This window comes from Lytechinus variegatus, chromosome 1, assembly GCF_018143015.1.
Source record: "Lytechinus variegatus isolate NC3 chromosome 1, Lvar_3.0, whole genome shotgun sequence".
Classification (NCBI taxonomy): Eukaryota; Metazoa; Echinodermata; class Echinoidea; order Temnopleuroida; family Toxopneustidae; genus Lytechinus; species Lytechinus variegatus.
The window spans coordinates 94,669,115-94,690,723 of record NC_054740.1 but is presented as its reverse complement, the minus strand read 5'-3'; the positions used below and the strand labels follow the sequence as shown (position 1 = coordinate 94,690,723).

The 21,609-nt window shown below is 35.4% G+C and overlaps 1 protein-coding gene across 2 annotated transcripts; it reads right to left on the bottom strand.

The window, feature by feature from the left end:
* Positions 1-1,202: 1,202 nt before the first annotated feature.
* On the bottom strand, positions 1,203-20,617 carry LOC121429251. 2 transcript variants are annotated; one of them, XM_041626236.1, is made up of 6 exons: positions 20,454-20,617; positions 16,041-16,574; positions 11,750-11,845; positions 10,415-10,529; positions 9,454-9,560; positions 1,203-1,450 (listed from the first exon to the last, which is right to left on the bottom strand). In XM_041626236.1, exons 1-6 carry the CDS (start codon positions 20,605-20,607, stop codon positions 1,239-1,241), a joined length of 1,218 nt encoding a protein of 405 aa, XP_041482170.1. In that variant the 5' UTR covers positions 20,608-20,617; the 3' UTR covers positions 1,203-1,238. The 2 variants fall into 2 exon arrangements, with proteins under 2 accessions (XP_041482170.1, XP_041482160.1); XM_041626226.1 differs by lacking the exon at positions 20,454-20,617 and adding an exon at positions 16,985-17,426.
* Positions 20,618-21,609: the final 992 nt, after the last annotated feature.

The following is a 21,609-nucleotide window of genomic DNA, read 5'->3' as shown; positions in this document are numbered from 1 at the left end:
ACAATTTGTGTAAATCAAACAAAATAATGAAAGCTTGATGTGTGAGCTAAAATATTGTGTGCAAATTGATTTCAGAACTGGATTTATATAAAGTGCCATTTAATCCTCTTGAATGGGATTCATTACACAGGCAATGCGAGCGCGATGCGCGAGCGAATTTTTTTTTATATAAAGTCTATTTTCCAATTCTTCCCCTCATCTTTTTCTTGTTTCCTTTCGGGGTCGGGCCGGCCGTTACGAGGCTGTAAATTACACATCATGGTATAATAGCTCTTTCTTACTTTTCTTCCTGCTTTTCGTAATTTCTATCAAGATAAAGAGTACACTTTTTTCTGCAGGTTGTAAAAAAATAGGGGGGCCGGGGCCGGCTCGGCCCCCTCCTGGATCCGCGCCTGATAATATATAATTTTTTACAGATATGACATTAAGGACCGACTTGACTGAAACATAAAATTTTAAACAATGGTAATTACACATGTTTGGGAGGAATGAAACTTTTTGTCACAGGACAATGGGGAGAAAATTAAAATATTTCATATTTTATACCCCCAAAAATAAAAAAGAAAAAGTGAGTGAATGACGTCATCAGTCCCCCATTTTGTATACGGACCATGTGCATGTAAACATTTTGTGAAATAAAGTGAAACGTAATATAATGTGATAACTTTCTTATTTTACATCTGATTTTGAAGACATTTTCCATGTTGTGCTTGTTGGATTTTCATTCAGATAAAATTTTTATTGGGATGGACTTATCCTTTAATTCATAGATTGAATATACACAAACCTACTTAACATTTTTTTTCATGTGACATCGCATCATGCATATTTCTCTTCCAGAATTTTGATTCAAAATACCTTTTCATATACTAGTAGCAGATCAGGGGAGCGTTTCATGAAAGGACTTGTCAGACCTTTTATCCGACACGTCCCATTTTATCCGACAGTTGCCATAGTAACAGTGCTTCTTAGCCAATCAATATCAAGAAAATTTGTCAGATCTGACAACATGCAGAAAAAAATGTTGATGAAACACTCCCCAGATGATGATAGAGTGGTATCGCTTCAATACTTATTCAATCCCAGAAAAGTTTTGATAACTTGATCATTCATAAAGTTACGATATTTTTCATTTGATCGGAACGAACTTGTTCACAGTTTTGCTTTTCATATTAGTTCATTATATTGCGATTCAGAAGTCAAACGACTTGAACTTCGTAATATTCCCGATGTTTATTTCAGAGCGGGAGCGATAGATTCTTGCTGTTTCGGCTTAGCTTCGGATGTCGTTCCCGAGTTAGAGGTCGAAAAATCCCGTCCGAACCAGACGCATTCTCCTCTTCATCCACCCTCGTTGACTTCAGAAGATCGGCCGTCATCGACCTCGGATCGCCGGTCGCATCGGACGAGCTACTGTGTGCATAGGAGTGGGGACGTCGGGATCGAGAATCTATAATGAGTGAAATACAACAGAAGGAATTATAAATAGATAGATCATGAGATTATACTAGGCCTATTTCCTGTACCGGAATTTCATGTTTTGGCTTGGTATGAACACTTCCATAAAATTAAAAACACATTAAGAAGGCCTCATTTCAAACAGATGGGCATACAAATATCATAATTGTTAATTCCTCACTAATTAATTATTTAATTAAGTAATTAATTCATAATCAACTAAATAATTATTTGATTAATTAATTCATTCATTTATTTGATTTAGTTTGATCGATTTATTTATCATTCTTTCATTTTTACACACATTGAAATGAACGGAGGCTCATACTGGAATGATGGCTCAGTGGTCAGGACGCCCGCCCGCCTAATCACATGAAAAAAGAAGGTCTTGCATGGGACCAATCATCAATCGAGTCATCGTAAAATACTTCTAAAAAATGGGACCTGGTTTCTTGCCATGTGCTCGTCGTATAAAACAGATGAGAATCAAATTATATTTTCATTTCCCTAACAATGAAGGCTAGATATTTTTCATTTTCCATGTTGTGTGTAGAATGTGTTTGTCACATCTGGCCTAAATTTTGCTGCTATTGCGTTAAATGAATAATATCCAAAGAAAACAAAAGCAAAATACACGTTCAAGGATGTTTTGAAAATATGTTTTCGGGCGTCTGTACATCAATTGCGTTAAGTGCCCCGGGAGTTACTTATCCTAGTAGTATCATAATACCCCCCCCCAAAAAAAAAAAATAGTCATTGTATCATTATCATCACTTTCATCGTCGCCGTCATTTTCACAATCATCACAGTTAAAGCTATTCATTAATCACTTTTCACCGTCATCACCATCAACGCCATCTTTAATAGTATATTATTACATCATCATCGTCATGAGCATGGTGATCACCACTACCTCAACGACCCATATACAGCAACGTAAGCATGCAGACACTCAAATTTGCGAAATCAAATAAGTATGCACATATTCTGTCAACTTTGTGATGATCGTTAACATTTTTTGCCCATCGTTTCATTTATTAAACTCCCGATCAAACTCCTCGATATTGGACTTTTCATATTAAAAATAATCCCATGATTGAGAAAGCCAGACTAAATTGATAACATTTTAATGCTGCACGAGGTTTAAATGCGGTTTATTCTAGACTCCCAAACTGGAACACGTCTGTCGGAAAGAGATTTTGAAAGGTTTGCTCCCAGAAGTATTAATGGATATGAAACATTATAAACATGACTCATTACGGCGTATGATTGCTATTAAATGAGAGGGGGGGGGGGTTCAACAAAAGTTTTTATATGCGTCGCAATTTCAGAGAATGGTCCCCAAATTGTGCAATTAGGGGGTATGTCATGTATATATATGGTTGCATTCGTTTAAGGGGGTATCGTTGACATAGACAAAGAGAAAAAACATAAATGTGGATTTGAAAAAAAATCCCAACTGCCTTGTACATAAATATCATGCAAAGGCGTCACTCACGCTTATACCCGAATCAAACACTTTCAGATTGTTCTCCGAGTAAAGTGCTATAGTGCTGATAATTATTACGTATGTTTAGAATGCACATTAGAAAAAAAACACTGCATGCCCGGCATGCCCTTTTCTCAGAATTGAGAATATTGACATTATTAATGTAATAATTCTATGACAATAAAGATTACTATTGGCATGATTGAGAAATTTGGAAGAAGAAGATTTTTAATTCCTTCATTTTCAGGTGGCTGTTTAAAATTTTTAATGGGGTCTAACAAATGACTTTCATCTAGGTGTAAGAATGAGTGGGATGCTTGAATGTTAATCATTCAGATAATCCTAAATGTTTGAATTTGTCTATCATCTGTCTTGGCAGTGGAGCAGGGTTCCGTAGCACGCATGAGAAACGGATTACTGACTCACCAACTCAGACATGTTCGACATGTGAGAAATGTAAATGGTATATCACCCCCCCCCCCTGTTATGAAAATGTCAACATTTTTGCACGCTCGCTTCGCCTTCTCGCGACTTTTTTGGGGGATAAATTCTGCCCGATACGCCATATCTGGCCCCCTCCACAATTTTGCCTAATTACACCACTACCTGTTCATACCATGATTATGACCGGAAAATTTTTGGCTCTTGCCCCCCTGACCACCGACCCCAGCCTGTTATGCCCCTGAACTAAACTTGATGAAATTCTTATTGCGTTTATGATCATAATTTTTATATAGTACAATACTCTTGTATTGGAAAGTGTGGTTCAAAATTCAAAAGCTCCTAGTCTGTCGTCTTAACACCTCGTGTAAACGCTTCTCGATATTTTCAATACAATTCATCCAAGAGCGTTCCACGGACCCTGGTTTGAGTCTGCATTGAGGCGAATTATAAAACCCCTTATCAGATTACCAGAGGTAATTTTACACTTGATGCGTTATTTTCAAATCAAAGAAATAATTAAAACTCTTGAAGAATTGATTATTTTCATGAATTTCTCCTCCCTTCTCATCACTTTAAAAAGTGTGCCGCCCCCTAGCATCGAGTCATTGTTAGCAAATCATAATCATGATTTCTTTGGAAATATAAATAAATTTGATCAATATTTTCTTTTGAGAAAATGGCAATTTGGATTATAAACACAATATGAGATCACAATAACGAATTAAAAATTTTCGTTTGCCCTTACGGACCTTACTTGCCATGCACTTTAACCCAGCTTCAAACAATTTTTATCGTTGTAATAATAAGTTATGTGATATTCCCATGTTACATTAGAATATTGAGAACAGTTAAATATATGCATTAAACATATTCAATAAAAGAGATCAACGTTCCCATTCGAGATGAGTATTATGACCCCTTCCGCATCCACCCGCCCCTCTTCACCCCCTTCTCACCCGACCGCTATCGTCAGTCATTTTATTATAAACACGTGATACAAGAAGTAAAATCTGAAGAAGGATATAAGGAGTGAAAGCTAATTCCGTTCCCGGAGCAACATTGCCTTTCATTCCTTAAAAAAAGGAACACTAGACATTGATTTTTTGGTGGGTGCATGCACAGCAAAAACTGTGGTGTTAACCGGTGTAGGACCACACCAGTTATTTTACACCGGTGTTAAATTGGTGGTGTTAGTTTTACACCTATAGGTGTTTTTACAACACCTTTTGTTGTTACATTTACACTCTTTGGTGTTATGTTTAATCTCTAGGGTGTCATTTTAACACCTCAGGGTGTGGTCCTCTATTAACACCAATTGGTGTCAGTTTTAACACAGCAGTTTTTACATTGTGGGCTCATAGTCTGAGAATCGGCAAAGCAAAATCGAATTCTCATCAAAGCGATATTACAAGCGAACTTGATTTTTTTTCCTTATCCATGTGGTTTTCACTAAACGTATTTCAACTTTCAGGTCTCAGGTAAACGAGGGAAGAAAAAAAGGGGGCAATTATGATATATAAGCGATGCACTTATGATTTAATGTGTGTTACGAATGAAAAGGTGAGACTTGTCCCCGCCCAAGCATCCTTCTTCACACACTTCCTCGGATTTTTTCCCCGTTCACTTCTATGTAATAAAGTATTCAAAAAGGGACCTCGGAAATGTATCATACGATTATCTCTTGTTATCCCTTTAAAAAGTTTTGATAAAAGCATGACTGTGTCCATAAATGCCAACATTCATTAGCAGTTGTCTGCTTTGGGACACCACATCAAGCAAATGTCTGATGAACAATCACAAATGGTTTCCCTCATTTTCTCATGAGGGGAAAGATGTGATCATCGTAACATGGAAAACGATAAGTATATTTAGATGGGGGTTTTCTTCAGACCAGTGGGACATTTCAACGTCTGTACAGAAATTTATCAATATTGCAAGAAAAATGGAGCAGTTTAGGGCTCATTCAAAAATTACTAGTTAATAGGGTCAGCTGGGTGTAACTGTTATTCTAGTCATATTTGACTATTTTCTAGTCATATTTTACTCGAACAGAGTTATTTCTTACAGGAATATATGTCAGAAATGTGATTGCCATATAAGTTGCTCCCAGCTGACTACTGGTCTAGTCAATTTGACTGATTTGTTTTAAGAGTGTAGATCATATTTTTGCAGTCCTATAGCTATGTGTGATTTGAATTCATAAATTTACTTCATGAATATGATGAAGGTCTGTTTGCAAACAATTTAGTTTGGGAAAGGAATTAAGATGGTAGGGTTGCCGAGCTTTGCCATTACTATTCAGAAGATCTTAGAGAGCATGCTGTCAATTGCATACTTTTGGTTCATAATATACACAATATACGCAATGATAATCATCATGAAACAAAAATATCCATTGGTCAATGGAGTTAACTGTCGCACAAGAGACCCATTGGTATCATTATGTTATCACTGCATGAAAGGTTTTGTTTTAATCCTCATTTTGTAATTATCATTGATATGAGATGACTTGAAATCAAGTTGATACACTAGAATCCTATAGTTATTATACATGAATCTTAACATGGAGCAATGTTTCGGAAAAAATACAATTTTTTGGTAATAAATGATATCAAATGTGTTGATGAAACTCGTAATTTTGAAAAATACAATACAATGATTTAACGAAGAATTACAACATGTGTGTCTGTGTGAGAACAGTGGGTGGGGGCATTCCATCCCTTGTAAACTCACCAGTACGCTAGTGATAAGATAGCAATCAAGACATTTGTCTGGATCAGATTTAATGTTACACCCCTTTCACATTATACATTAGTGGGCCGAACCTGCCAGCTTGGCTACCATCCGCGAGAAGCACGTCTGAAAGTTGCCTTCACGGAAAAGAAGTTTAATTTGATTTCCTCCTGTGGGTTTATCTTATTAACACGAATTTCATAAGAGGGTAAACAAAAGGTCGATATGTAGTATGTATATTGTCCTTAATAAAGCTAGAACAACAGAGCAAAGATTATGATTTCCATTATATTCATCGAGTTTTGCTGATAAATGTACATTTGAATAAAATAATAATAATAATATATTCCGCATTTATATAGCGCTTAATACATCGGAACGACGTCTCTAAGCGCTTTACAGACATATTATTACAGACATATTAATTAGGACTACCGACAATTAAATAAAATCACACGGAGAATATAATTTAATAAATTAAAGAAAATATAATATATAAAAACATTATCCGCATAGATAGTTTATGGTATTTCGGGAACATGCGAAGTAAATAGAAGTGGGTGATGCAACAACGAATTCATCGAATTACCGAATTACAAGCATCAGTATCTCTTATATTATATTATGTTTGTATTCAATTAAATGCTTGTTCATTTGGAATACTTGGTATATGTACTCTATTTATACCAGTATGACGAAAGGATTTTGAATCTTGAACCTTACGTAATATCTTGATCAGTTGTGGCTTTTGCAGTCTATAATAAATTTGAAGTGCAAATGATTTAAAGTTTTATTTCGTTAAAATTTATCATCGTATATGTGAAGATATATACTAGCACATTTTCAGAAAAATAAAACTGAGCATCATTTCAACTTCAAAATTCTCATTCTATGATATTATAACCTTCAATATGTATTTCTCATTCACACTGCAAAAATTCCGGTGTTGATTGAACACCAACCCGGAATCTATATACGCCCACACTAGAGAAGTATTGGAACAACACCAGTTTGGAATCAAACCGATGCTGTTTTAATACTAATTGGTGTTGTATAATTAGACCAAAATGAAATTAATGCTGTTTACCATTTCTCTGGTGTGGACGTATATAGATTATGGGCTGGTGTTAAATCAACACCAGAGTTTTTGCAGTGCTCAGACATTGGAGTCCTACCTCATGAATTGTGGTATTCTTTCAAAATAATGTTAAATGGCAGAGCGCCTGCCAAGCAATGTATTTTCTCTAATCCCCATTTACCTCTTCGTTCTTATCTCACCCCTAACATATTGCTTTGGGTAGCTCTGATTTAGAAGTGTTCTCCTTTGGTGATTGAAATCTGGCATGTTCTAAAACTTTCACTTCACTTGATTATTGTAACTACACTTTCAGGAAGACGTTTTAAGTGGCCTGTTCAATCGCATACTCCATTTGATGGAAATGTATTAGAACATTACAGGGGCCACAGAAGCCACGGGGGAGGGTCAGCCCCCCACTTTTTTTCCAAAACTGTGTACAAAAACGTAAAATTTACCATAAGATTGTGACTTTTCGCATGATCAGCCCCCTCCCCCTTTGAAAACCGTTCCGCGACCCCTTCATTATTCTCGGTCACCATGTCGATTGATGTGGATATGTCTTGCTCTGCAATCTGTGAAATTCTTGGTTGTTTTCGTAGTATTTATAATTTCATTCAATTTGTATTCCATTATCAAATTGCAAATAGTAATACAACTTTTTTTTATCTCTTCGCCTGAATACAATTTTAAGCGACACTCGGGGCCCTTTTTTCCGACGGCTGTGTCGTCAACCAAATCTTATGGAGTATTCGAGAAGTTTAGGCGGTTGCGACTTTCGGGGGGAATAGAGAAAAAAAAATGATTAAGAAATGGGGAAAAATGAACAAACTCGTAAATATGCCGACATCAAAAGTCAGAAGGGGTGTGATTTAAATGCTATCCTCTAGCGTGAGATATTTGAAATTTTGATTTTTTTTATACTTGTCCAATGCAGTGTTTTCCCCCACAGATACATTGCACCACAGTCTAATAGATTAATTTGGAAAGTAACACTTAAAAATTTTGAAGTATATTTTATCTGATAATTAGACTTAAGTGTTATCAAATTATACTAATCGACTTCAAGTTCAAATGTCTGAGATCATCATCACTATCATATTAGAAGTGGGTCTCTGTTCACAGTTATATTTCATGTTTGGCATAAAATAAAGTTCGAAAGAAAAAGGGGGATGGAAATAATATTGTCTCGTTGATTTGCATAAATCCCATCTCATAATATCAATGTTTACAATACAATGTATAACTGTTTCAAACATCGTAACTTTCTTAATATCCTATTCATATGTGATGCCCTGTCAAATATCCGTAGTCAGACGTTACTGAACTATTCATTTTGGGAAAGGAAGAAGGACTTCGATGTTAAACTTTAGATGAATAATAATAATAATCGCAAACAGTCTTGGTATTTAGGTAATGGAGTCCACCTGAACCCACCCCGTTGACCCTTTCCTAAACCATGACAAGTCACTTTCTATAAACGTGCTTATTTTACACACATTGAAGGTGCAGTCATGATATTCTGATTAGAATTCACTTAAAGATCTACAACCGCACGGTGAATCATGCAACTAACTAAGGCTTGAAATAAGGCAAGGAACAGGTGGCAGGAAAAAGGATCAAAATCCAACAAGAACAAGAGCGCCATGTTGACTCTCAACCTTAATCAGAATATGAAAGCATATTTTATTTCAGAGTCAGAGGGTTTTGTTTGGTAGGCCTATACCGTTCTCTCATCCACGTTCACTAATGGTATTCTAGGTCGATATGAAACGTGTGATTATTATCATACAGAACATTCATTGTATGCGAGTGTGAGTGGATGTGTGTGTATAATATATATTAATGGTTTTATGAACAAAATGATAATCAAACACAATAGGAGACTGATCCTCTTAGAGGTTAAGCATGTCAAGTACCGGCACATTCATTTTAATAGCATAGAATCGTTTTCCTTCCACGACTGATGTCATATCATCGTCGTCGTCATCATCATCATCATCATCATAACCACCACCCCCACCATCATCATCATCGTCGTCGTCATCATCATCATCATCATAAATTATTATCATTATCATCATCATCATCATCATCATCACAATCATCATCATCAAAATCATCATCATCGTCATTATCATCATCATCATCATCATTATCATCATCATCATCATTATCATCATCATCGTCGTCATTATCATCATCATCATCATTATCATCATCATCATTATCTTTATCAAGTAAAGCTACTCACTGGATATTGCTGATCCTGTAACTATACTGAGTGGTCTTGGTCTTTTCAGTGCATCACCACATATTGTGTGACGATACTCGCTTTGTGTTCCAACTGATATCTTCGAACTAAAAAAAATTGTAAAGTTGACATAAAAAAAAAAACTCCATTATTTGAAATAGGAATTAATTTTTTTTTATATAAGTTCAGTTTATTGGCAATGTTACATAATAATTTACTCCTTATCCTTTACATTATTCCCCTCTCATCGTGAAAGTACTTTTGTGGATGGAAGGAATCACCCGAACGCCAGTGAGACTAATTATATTTTGCATCCTAACAGGTGGATGTTTCATAAAGCTGTCCGTAAGTTAAGAGTGACTTTAAGAACGACTGGTGATCCTTTCTTACGCGCTAAATAATCACAATGAACATTTAATAGTGAAAATCATTTACCCCAAAAGAATTATCACCAGTCGTTCTTAAAGTTGATCTTAACTTACGGAGAGCTTTATGAAACTGCCCGGGTACCATTTTAACAGCTCGGTAGATTAAAGAGAGTGGCATAATGTGGTCTTATCAAAGGATTGAAGTGCCATAAGGTGGAATTCGATTCCAAACAAGAGTCAGGACCACTACGAACCAATATTGGCATCCTTTAATTTTCAGTGTAATTAACCATTTAAATATTTTTGTTTACTTCGCATTGAATTTGTAAAACTGACATCAAGTGAATTTAGAATCAGTCAATAAAATCAGATACTTTTCCTTAAAAAAAAACCGTAGCTTAAAAGCACATTGACAAATAACGATTTTTTTATGTATACTTGATATCTTTTTGCAAAAAAAAAAAATGAGGGGGGGGGGGTTAACAGCTGAGATGGCTGAATGCATAATAGTATGATCTGAGAATGAATAAATATTTCAACTTAATTTATATCATCTTGAACACGTAGAAACACGATATAAGTAAGCGTCTTACTTTGAAGATTTGATCATTAGAATAACTTTATCTGTTTGTGATTTGATGATAGACGCCACCTTCTCTGCATGATGACCATGAACATCTCGACCATTCACCTCTATGATCTCATCACCTACAATAAAAGAAATATGAGTGAATACTAAAAAAGCTAAATACGTGTGTTGATAAAAAAATGAAATAAATAAGTACATCGAGTAATCAATGAACTCATGAAAAAACACATCCAAAAATAAACATATGTATTTACAAATAGATGAATGAATAAGTAGGTAAAAATCGATATATAGATAGTTGTATAAATCAAATTTATAAATAAACACACATAACAATGAAAAAAAGTATTAAATAATTTATATTATTCGTTATGTTCTATTGGAAATAAATCTGGATCTGAATCTGAAAAGGACAAATAAGATGAATGCACAGAAATACATAATAGTATAATTATGTCGTAATGCAATAAAGGGAAGACGAGCCAAGGGAGAGAGAAAACAAACAAAGATTGCCATTTTTATTGCAAACGAATTAGGAACAGAAACGGATGATATCGACCTTGTGAGTAATTGAATCCGATCTAGGAGGTAATACTATCTTTAATATTTTCCAGGGGTAGGGACCAATTTAAATTAATGTTAATCTCTACTCGCGTTGATTTTTGTCATTTCATGTCACATTATTGTACACAATATAAACATATTTTGTATTTTTGTGAACACAACCTCAGATAGAACCCTTTTACTTGCCTAATCGATAGCATTCGATCACTTGACTTCTTTACCTCGACATTGTATTTCATTTATTTATGATTGGACATCTGTATTCCTTAGTTAACATCGCATTATTAATATTGAACTTAGGAGTCTCCTGAAATGCCCGATAGATACCTGAAAATCATTTTCATTTGTTCAATATGTGTCTGGAATATCTTAAAATCGCATTACTCAATTTGACATTAAGCCTATGATAAAAAGAAGTAAACGATTCGCAAAAACAATTTCTGCAAGTTTTCGTGGAAATCATTGTACGGTATTTCCTCCTTCGATATGATATTGAAATAGATGATATTCAACTCTGAAAAGGAAGACCTTCGGGTTAAAGTTATTTAGTTCATCTTTTTTTCTTTTCCGGCATCCATGTGACTCTCCTTATCCTATTGTTTGTATATGTTTTTTTTTATATGTTTGATTATACCGAATAAATAATAATAAAATAATAATAATTATGATAATAATAACTGTATGGTATTGGTATTCAACATGGTCAATTACAAGAAATATATTTTACACGTAATGTTGTAATATCCAAGTTTATGCATAATTTGCTAACACTCACCAATTTTTAATGTTCCTTTCTTCGCCGCTGGGCCATCAGAGAAAAGCCGAGCAACAACGATCGTTTCTCCTTCATTCTTTATTGTTATTCCTATACCTGAAAGGAAAATGATATCTCTAATCATGATAATTAATGCTAATGATAATAATAATGATGATTATTATTGTGATTATGATAGCAAAAACTATGATAATTGTGACAATAAATATCATTAATCAAGAAAATGATGATGGTAATTCTAAAAATGATAATAATTATGACAATATAATCAACAGTAGTAATGAAATATGATAACAATTATATGCTTTGCCTGTATTCATCAACATTTCCGTTTAAAAAGTATCTTGAACTTTACAGCTACGAAATGAGCCAGTCGTTTGGATAAAAACTGTGATATCAAATTCTAAATCCGAATCACAAGTCATTCTTGTTATTCATATCTCATCATTGCAACTCATAATCTCCTATCTACCATCGTCACCGAGGGTGCAAACATGTAATTGAAGTCCCAACGAATATTCAGTTTGATATTCAGTTTCATATAAGACCATTTTATGCATTTTGTCTCTCTATTTTCTTCTTTGTCTGCCTCCACAGACTGCGAACTCTTTTGTCTCTTCTGTTAATAACACATTATTAACCATGTCGAGAAAATTTGGCATCGTCATCTACCCAAGTTTATTCACGGTATGTGCTTGCGTGTGTGTGTGGGTGGGTGCGTGTGTGTGTGTGAGGGATGTCCTTAGATACTCTGTGCATCCGTTTACCTTCAGCAGAATCTACAAACAAAATACCATAAATTTCTTTGATCTCCCCCCCCCCCCCCCATTCTCTGTTTCTTTTTCTCTCTTTCTTGTCCCCTTCATTTTAATTCCGCAGAGAGACGAGAAAAGATGATTCAGAGTTAAGGAAACAGTATCAGGAATCAGCAGTGTTAAAGAGAAAGGAAATAATGAAGGAAGGCCTTATTTTAGGCTCAGCCATGCCAGATGTTCACTTTGAATTAGTCTCAAGCAAAATGAACCAGGGTGCAAACTTCATGACCATTGTTGTGTGTGGATGTGGGTTCATAGGAGTGGGGTCTGCAAGCACGTGTCTAGAACAGGGCTCTTTTCTCACGAATTATCATCTTCGAAATATTGTTTTTCTTCTATTAATATGAGTAAAAAAATATTTAGACATTGGTATACTACTAATACCGTCTGTTCGAATCAGTCACAGGAATAAAAAGCACCTTTCCAATAATTTGTCGATACCAGGTCGATAACTTATCAAAGAATCCATTCACCGCAATACACCCTCCTTAAAACAGAGAAAGTTATGATACATCACAGCCAAGGTCGATAGATTAGGGTTAATTTCTTTGTCTTGTACGTGATGTTCTATTAATAACAAATGGGAGCCCGCGAAGTGCAAGATTCATGAGGACATACACATCAACTCAATATCCTCTTGGAAAGTGAGTGGAACTCAAAAAGTCATGCCTTTCCCTGTTCGATAAATACCTACAGTCTGGATCAAATTTCATTTATAAAGCAATTGGATCTAATCTCGCATTAAATAATGTAATATGACATCGATATTTGTCGATGAAAGATTAAAATCCGCCATGGAACCTCGTCGTATAAATCAACAACTTGCTTAATATCATCAAAACGATAAATGGTCGAATTTGATCACACAGGCGACAAATTAATGTTTCTGGCATTATCTTGTTTATCGTCAATGAAAATCTGACCACTTTGTTCTTCGACACTCTTACGCATGTCCAATTTTCCCTTTAACAACGTATCTAAATATATTGATATTATAATATGGACAAGCTGGAGTATGGAAAGAAAAAAGTGGTGAGGGGAGGGGAAAGAAAGACATTGACAGAGAGAGAAAAAAGGCCAGCACTATAACAATGAAGTAGTAGAACGTGGTCTGCGGGTTTTAGTGCGGAAATAAAAATGCTAGGAAATAAAAAAAAATAAAGGACAAAGAAGAACAAAAAGGCATTGTCTTGTAAATGACAATTCATTTTGATAAGATTTCCGTCAATGCAAGTGTATTCACAGCCTTCTTGTATAACTATTCCAAGGGAAGTTATGATTAAAAACCTGTCCTTAATAATTTTCTCGTGACTATTAATGGGCGAACAGTATTTTTGCGTAGTAATAGACCGATGATAGACTGTCATTTTTCAGGTCTCATGTATTAGTTCCTCATACATTAAAAACGTGTAGGGGAAAGAAACGGATTATACGGCCTCCAAAATGCACCTTGGCCTAGACGAATGCGAAAAGCCTTATGAGGATAGGATAAGTAGTGATGGATGAGTAATGCCTCTGGTTTTAATAGGCCTTGATTGTCAAAGCAAGATACTTAAAGGCTAAAGAAAAACTCTATTATCCCATAATAACCCCTCCCAACACTATGCCGTGGTCATGAAATCCTAGAACCATGAATCCGATCAAATAATATTTCGGACTAATCGACAACCCACTTGCAAAAAAAAGCTATGAGAACTTGAAAGATCGAGTCATTCCAGTTCAATAAACAAGACAGCACTGTGATGACGTATTTTGTGGTGATACACCAGTTAGAACATGATTTTTTTTATAAGAATAGCAGTAGCTATTTTTTTTAAAGATAAGTGATAAATTCAAATAATAAAAAGATATTAGAGATTGGAGTTTTCTTGGCACACTTTATATTTCTGACAAAATTGAATGGTCGTATGACTAATAAACGAACAAAACAATGACAAATAATATAAATGACCAAAAGTAACCTTGTTGATGAAGTATTGTATTGTAAAGAGAATACATTACTGCCATCGTTTTAATTATTATGTCCACAAAAGAAAAAGAAGGGAAACGTGAGATAGCATCATTAATATTTTCAAATGTCGGACAACTTTATTGTGGTCGGAGTGAAAACGCTGGCTGGGATAAGTGTTCTATATAACATTGAAACTGCTTAAAACCGTTCACTCTCTTTAGACAAGACGTTGATATCGAAATAGAACTAGTACTGAGCAGATTTAAACTAAAAAATGGCTTTTTTACCCAATCTATTTTTTTTAAATCTTACTTTATCTAAATTTGATATGAACCTACTGGACAGGTATGCCCACCGGTACTGTGGATTGAAGACCGTGGATTAATGAAATCAGATGACTCAACATAACTTTACCGGAAAACGATACTTTGTACTTTTTAGGCACTAAACTTGAAAAAAAACTTAGGGAAAAGTAATGTGGTTCTACGTTTCATCAAAACGTGGATAGTCGGTTGTTGGAGCAACGTGTTTAAAAACAACCATATTCATGCTATAATACGTAAATAAATTTGTTGGTAAATATATTAAAGATATTTCTTAATCTTCGATTACTAATGTTTGTCATCGCAATAATGTTGGTCATGTTCATAATGCACGATTCCCATATCATAATTATATAAATATGACTAAACAGTAGCTCTAATATAATGTATGTTTTAAGTTCCTGTGCATATTATTTAACAGTAATTGTGATGAATCGACAATGTCCATGAACGAATGTCACCTAAGATTGCGTCAGAAACTTCTAACAGTAAAAACAAAATGAGAGTTGATGTTAATCAGACGTCTCCTATATGCGCGTCTGCACTAGACTCGATTATCCCTCATGTTAATCCCTCCCAACAAATTCATTTCCGATTTTCATTAAAGGGAGGGACGTCTCGAAATGAATGAAAGTTATTATGGTATCTTGCAGTAAAGAATTTGCATTGTTTTCCGAGTCTTGGATTGAGGACGGGAGGGGAAAGGTGGGGTTATAAAATCATTCCTTGGTCATGTTGGTAGAGGTTACTGTCGGTCATGATTGTGATGATGATGATGACGTGTGTCTTTTCTTAGGGTTCATGACCGATGGTACATAATATACACCGTAAGAAAGATATTACAATGAATAACAACAATGAACATCCATATGCCAGTTTACGTGCAAGTAGATATATATATTAATATAGGAATAATAAAGTAAAAGTATAAACTAAAACGACACAGATAAAAATTCCCGTGCAAATCACCTTTATTTGCTATTTAGGTGAATCTTACATGAGATTATCTAAATTAAGTTTATGGAAATATATTTATAGATTAAAACACTTTTGGTAAAGGGTTTTCCAATATGACATATACCTATAATAGTTTATAAATGTAAGATTTGTGGAAACCACTAGACCTCCTAAACTTCACAGTTAAATTAGGCTACTTCAAAGCTATTGGATACTTCTGTCAAAATATATTTTATTGTTCTTACCGTCTCCGTACTCTGGATCTTTAGTAAACGATCTTCGTCTTAGTGCTTTCCTTTTGAATTTATTGGCTACAACAGACGATCTTGTCTTTAACTCTTTCACGAAATCACGTCGATTTTTCCGCGCCAAAACGGCCATTTGAATCTGTGTGAGCCACTCGCGATTGTTCAGACCAACGCGTAGATCTAGAGTGCCATCTTTCGTCACCATTGTGAAGTGAATATGTTTCTTCCCTTTGGCTATATTGGCGATTGCTGTAACATCATCCAAGGGCATCCGATATAGAATATTTCGAACCCTCTCTTGGGATGATTTCTTTTTGGAATGCCAGCGGAAGATGGTTAGATTCTCTGGAGTGAGGACGCAAAATTTAGGTCTCCAGGGATAGAAGAGGCTTGAAGATTCCTTGTCAATTGTACCTTCCTTGAGCACGGCATCCTTTTCCGCTTGTTCAAGATTAACACCAGGAAAGAGGGCATCCGTTACACTGCTACTGCTGGTTCTTGACACTGGTCGTTTCTTGCTGCTCATTTTGACTAGAGAACAATAATCATACGACAGTTGTAGTTATAATTGTCAAAACCCCAGTCTGAAGTTTAGGTGAAAAGCCGCGGGTAGAAGCCCGTATCTTTCAATTCATAGAATTAGTTCTTGCAGATTTTCATTTACTTCAAAATGTCATATACTCCATTTGACCTGATTAACGCTACTAAATTACCAATTGCTTATCATCTTGGTAATATATAGTAAGAAAGACAATATCACTCAATAGTGCATACTCTCAAATTATACCCGATACAACCAAGTGGTACTCCCTATGAAATCAGTGCTCACAGTGTACGGGCGCTAGATCGAACAAGAAAACAAAATTCCTGTCGGGTAAAGAAGTTCAGAAGATAAAAGAGCGCTGGATTGCATAAATGAACGACGACCTTCCTTTGCTTACCAAATCAAGCTTCTGTCAACGGGTGCACGACTGGGAGTGCTACTCCAGTGCTTCCGAACTCTAAATATGTTTGTTCCTATCCCATTCCTCTCATACACAATGAACCACTTTACTCTGCTTTGAGCGGGAGAATGACTAACGGACTCCCTTAACCTGGCGAAGTTGTGATGACTGTGAGGTCGTCAGCAAATCCAATTGCCTTTTCCTTTCACAATACAAACAGCCAACGATTTCTGTTAGGAAGTATTGCTGATGTAGAACAAACAGACTGGCATTTTGCTAAATATCGCAAGGATGTGTCTTCTTATCATTTTTTGCGGATTCGAAGAAACCATTTGTGTCATTTCAAGCATAATTAGTAATCAAAATGACTAAAGGAGCAGTTTCCAATCGTGACTTCAGCTGGATCTAATAATTGACACGCATGCGCAGACGAGGTATAAATCTGAATCTCGCTCAATAAGAGGAAGTTTGATCTGAAGTTAAATTTGTTTTGATAAAGATAGACAAATGATAAATAATCAAAAAGAATGAATGGTAAAATACAAAATACAATAAAAATAAGAATCTTAGTTTATTAATTTCAATTTTGACGTAAAATTATCGTATATAGCTCTCCCATACACTTTAATACAGGTAGTATAAATACGTTTACCTGTACTATACTTCCTCGGAGATTACTGCTGAATGACACTTTATAGAATCAAAATTTCATGAAATAAGAGAAGCATGATCTCTAAATGTCAGAACTTTAGAAATCCATAACTCTGCTATTCTGTAACGCAAGGATTTTCTCAAATTTAATACAATTTATCTATTTCGTTTGTTATTGTAATTAAACCTATGATAGAGAAATATGACATGCAGGTTTATAATTTTATTTTAATTAAATCTGTTAATTTTTTCTTATCATATTCTCTGTCCAACCTGTTGTAAAAACGTACAATTATTGCTTTCATCTGACTGAAGGTACTCATTATTACACGCAGATTTTTTTCCGGGGCCGGGGGCAAGACACTTTTTCGAAGAAACTCGAAAGCAAGATAGCGAAGTGACCGAGATCGTAAGGGGCGCTTTTGTGTTTAATAAAATTGAATTAAAGGATTCATGCACACTTTGAATTTCGGTGATTTCGTAAAAATATTTAATAAAAAATAAGTTTTAGAAACTTCTTGAGGCAACTGCCCCTGGTCCAGCATTCCCTCCTCCGCTGCGTAAGGCCATGAAGGCATTTACAGAAGAGTCTAGGAAACAGACCCAGAATCTACCGTATTTACCCACTTTCTACCTCCCCTACTAAAGGTATAGGTTAGTATTAAAAAGGTCTTGTTAACCCCTGACATGCCTGAGTTGATTAATAAACTACATTTTTGTCTATGCAATGATATTAATGTGTTTCCGTTCACTTTACAATCAACCAATTTTAAGCTGTGAATAATGATTTTCGGGCGCGATTTTTTATGGGCTTTTTTTATTCAATTATTGTGCGATAACTGTGCGCGTGCATATTGCTTGAACGAATATTATTGGTTAAAACGTCATTTTTATACTTGCCTAATGCAAATACATCCTTGACTTAGTAAACCAACTTCCTAATAGCCCTTTTTTTCTTTAATATTATTTGAGAATACTACTATATCTCTTTTGTGATGGCAGTTTACGCCTATGAGTTTCTCGATAGATCTAGCTCTCCCACATGAAATGTTATTTATGTAACAAACTTTACGTGCCGCGAAACGAAGAGGGTGTGCTTGGGCTTTAGCAACCACTATTAAACACACAGACACACACACACCTACGTGCGCGGATACTGTTCTATAAAAAAATTCATATTTTCATTTATGAAAAAAAAACGATGTCATCTATCATATTCAATTATTTAATGATTTTTGAATGTCGGTGCTTATTGACTCAATAATTTGCATTAAACGCAAAATTGAAGTCGTTCTACCGGTCCGCTATTCCATATACCCCAATAATTGAAACACTTTGGGGCACATGACCATATCAAAACGGGTGCACACAGTACCACTACCACTGTCTCAAGAATTGCTTATATCGTGTAACACAATAATTTGCTAAACCTTCATAATTAGAATCAATAATAATCAATCTTTCAATGTCATAAGATTTTTTTTTTGAGAGGGCTTTAAAGGACAAGTCCACCCCAACAAAAACTTGATTTGAATAAAAAGAAAAAAATTCAACAAGCATAACACTGAAAATTTCATGTGGAATTCCATTATTTTAACATTTTGTGCTTCAGGCAATGAGGTCCTAATCATCAAATTCGTAAAAATTGAAATATTGTATAATTCAAACAATAAAAAACAAAAGAAATTGTGAGTGAGTGACGTCATCGACTCTCTAATTTGGATGTAACTGGCTCGTTCATATAACTATTTTGTTGAAAATAAGCGAAACTTTAAAATGTCATAACTTTCTTATTTTACACCCGATTTTGATGAAATTTTCTGCATTGTGCTTGTCTGATTTTTCTCTATTGATTTAAATCAACATTTTTCTGAGGTGGACTTGACCTTTAAAGTCTTTAATATTTTTCCCTTAAAAAGACGCTCTTGAATACCATGTACCTCCAATATACTAAAATTTACTATCTCGCTATGCTCACTCGCACTATACAGGGGCTGTAGAATGGTTTTAATAAAAAAAAATCACTTAACTCGCTCGGAGGAAATAATACTGGCTCTAATAGAATCGGACCATTAGAATATCAGAGCTCAGTGCATTTAACCATTTCTTTCTACTTGAACTTTATTGAAAGAACGCCATTTGGCCCCGTTGGGGCAAACAAAGGCTTATTCATAATACATGTACATGTGTATAAAGGTTTAAAAACAACATAATTACAATTATTATACATGATATAACATATCTACAGGTTCAGTTACTACGTGGACAGTGCTTTACATGTATCACTATCAGCTGGCAGAAGGGGAAATTTGCAAAAATTCCATTACTGAGATGAAAGCGTTTTTTTTCCTCAACGGGTACAGAATAATTGATACATGAAAAATAGAACAGAATGATGAATGTTTGAAATCCCAATTACAAGAATGTGTTTCCTTTATGACTGAACTAAGCGACAATGGATTAGTCTGCAAGAATAGACTCATATTTGACACTTTGACCAATTATACCAAGTCTATAGGGTGAAGAATAGATGCCAAATTCTCTGTCTGTGTCAAGTACGAGAATCTGGTCTCACCACTTCAAAACCCGCATTATGCACTACGCAAAAACCAAAGGTCGGTGCCTACAAACTAGTAATGGATAGCTTTGACACTGCACACTACAGACAGTATGATTACCCACGTGCACTGAAAGGTACTGTGAACCGGGAAGACTACTGAATTTGAATGAAACTAAATATAGTTCAGTGGGGAAAACCCACCTCGATGCCAAATGCATAAGTTTTGTTTAGAAATATCCAACGTAGTAGGCCTACCTGCTTCACAGTTGTAGGAGTTGAACCGTACTTTGATGTTTCTCTTTCCGCACAAACCATGGCCGAAGCTGTTGTAGAAGCAATATTGGGTCATCTGGAATGTGCTATCTGTCACTGCAGATTGGAAAATCCAAAATGTCTCAAATGTTTGCATACTTTTTGTGAGAGTTGCATTAATCGTACAGTAGGGACAAATACAAGTAATAGGATCAGGTGTCCGATGTGCCGTCAAGAAACAGGTTATGACTATGATAGATCGGAAGCTCTGAGACCAAATTTGTTAGCCAACCAGATCATCGAAGAAATTAAACGTCATGAGGATTCTGAATCAAAGAAAGAACTCTGCAAGGAGCATGGTGCCGCAAAGAAATTCTTCTGTGAGAAATGTAACGTGCTAATCTGTAGTGAGTGTGCCCTTTGCAATCACGGGGAACATACATTCTTGATTAAGAACTTGGAAAAAGCTTCCGCAGCAAAAGTGGAAGAAATCGTAAAATTGATGAGTAAAGCAACGGAATGGATGGAGTCTTTTGAGAACTTTCGTGGAGACTATGCGGCTAAACAAGCGGAAGGAAATGAACGACTTGACAATATATCAGAAGCAATCAAAGTCCGTTTCGATTCGTATTTAGAACATGTTACTGATATCATCAATCATAGGAAAGAGGATCTCTTGGCAGAGGTCAAAACCAATCGGAGTGATCTTAACGAGGCTCTAGACAACATATTGATACCTGTAGGGGAAGCGGTTTCTAAAGTCACAGAAGAAATCAAATTTGCTGAAGAACTTTTGGATAGTACTGAGCCAAAGGAAGTTGTTCTGCGATACGAGGACTTGGCAAAACGCCTCCGTCAAGGAACAGACCAACAAATTCCTAATGATGTCGCTGCAAGGCGTCAATGTACCAAAGTTGGATCTCTTCATTTCTCCGAGAATGAGGCACCGGTTTTTGAGGCACCTAACTTGGGCGTCCTTCGGTTGCAGGTTCCAGAAGCTAATAACCAAGGTACGATCACAATTTCATAATTTCCTCTCGATGGAAATGAGTTTCAGGCATATCGATTTGTCTGTAATCACACTTTCATCTCAAACTTTTAAGTCATTGCAGATGTGTACAAAGATTTAACTGAAGATTTTGTCATTGAAAAAGATGAA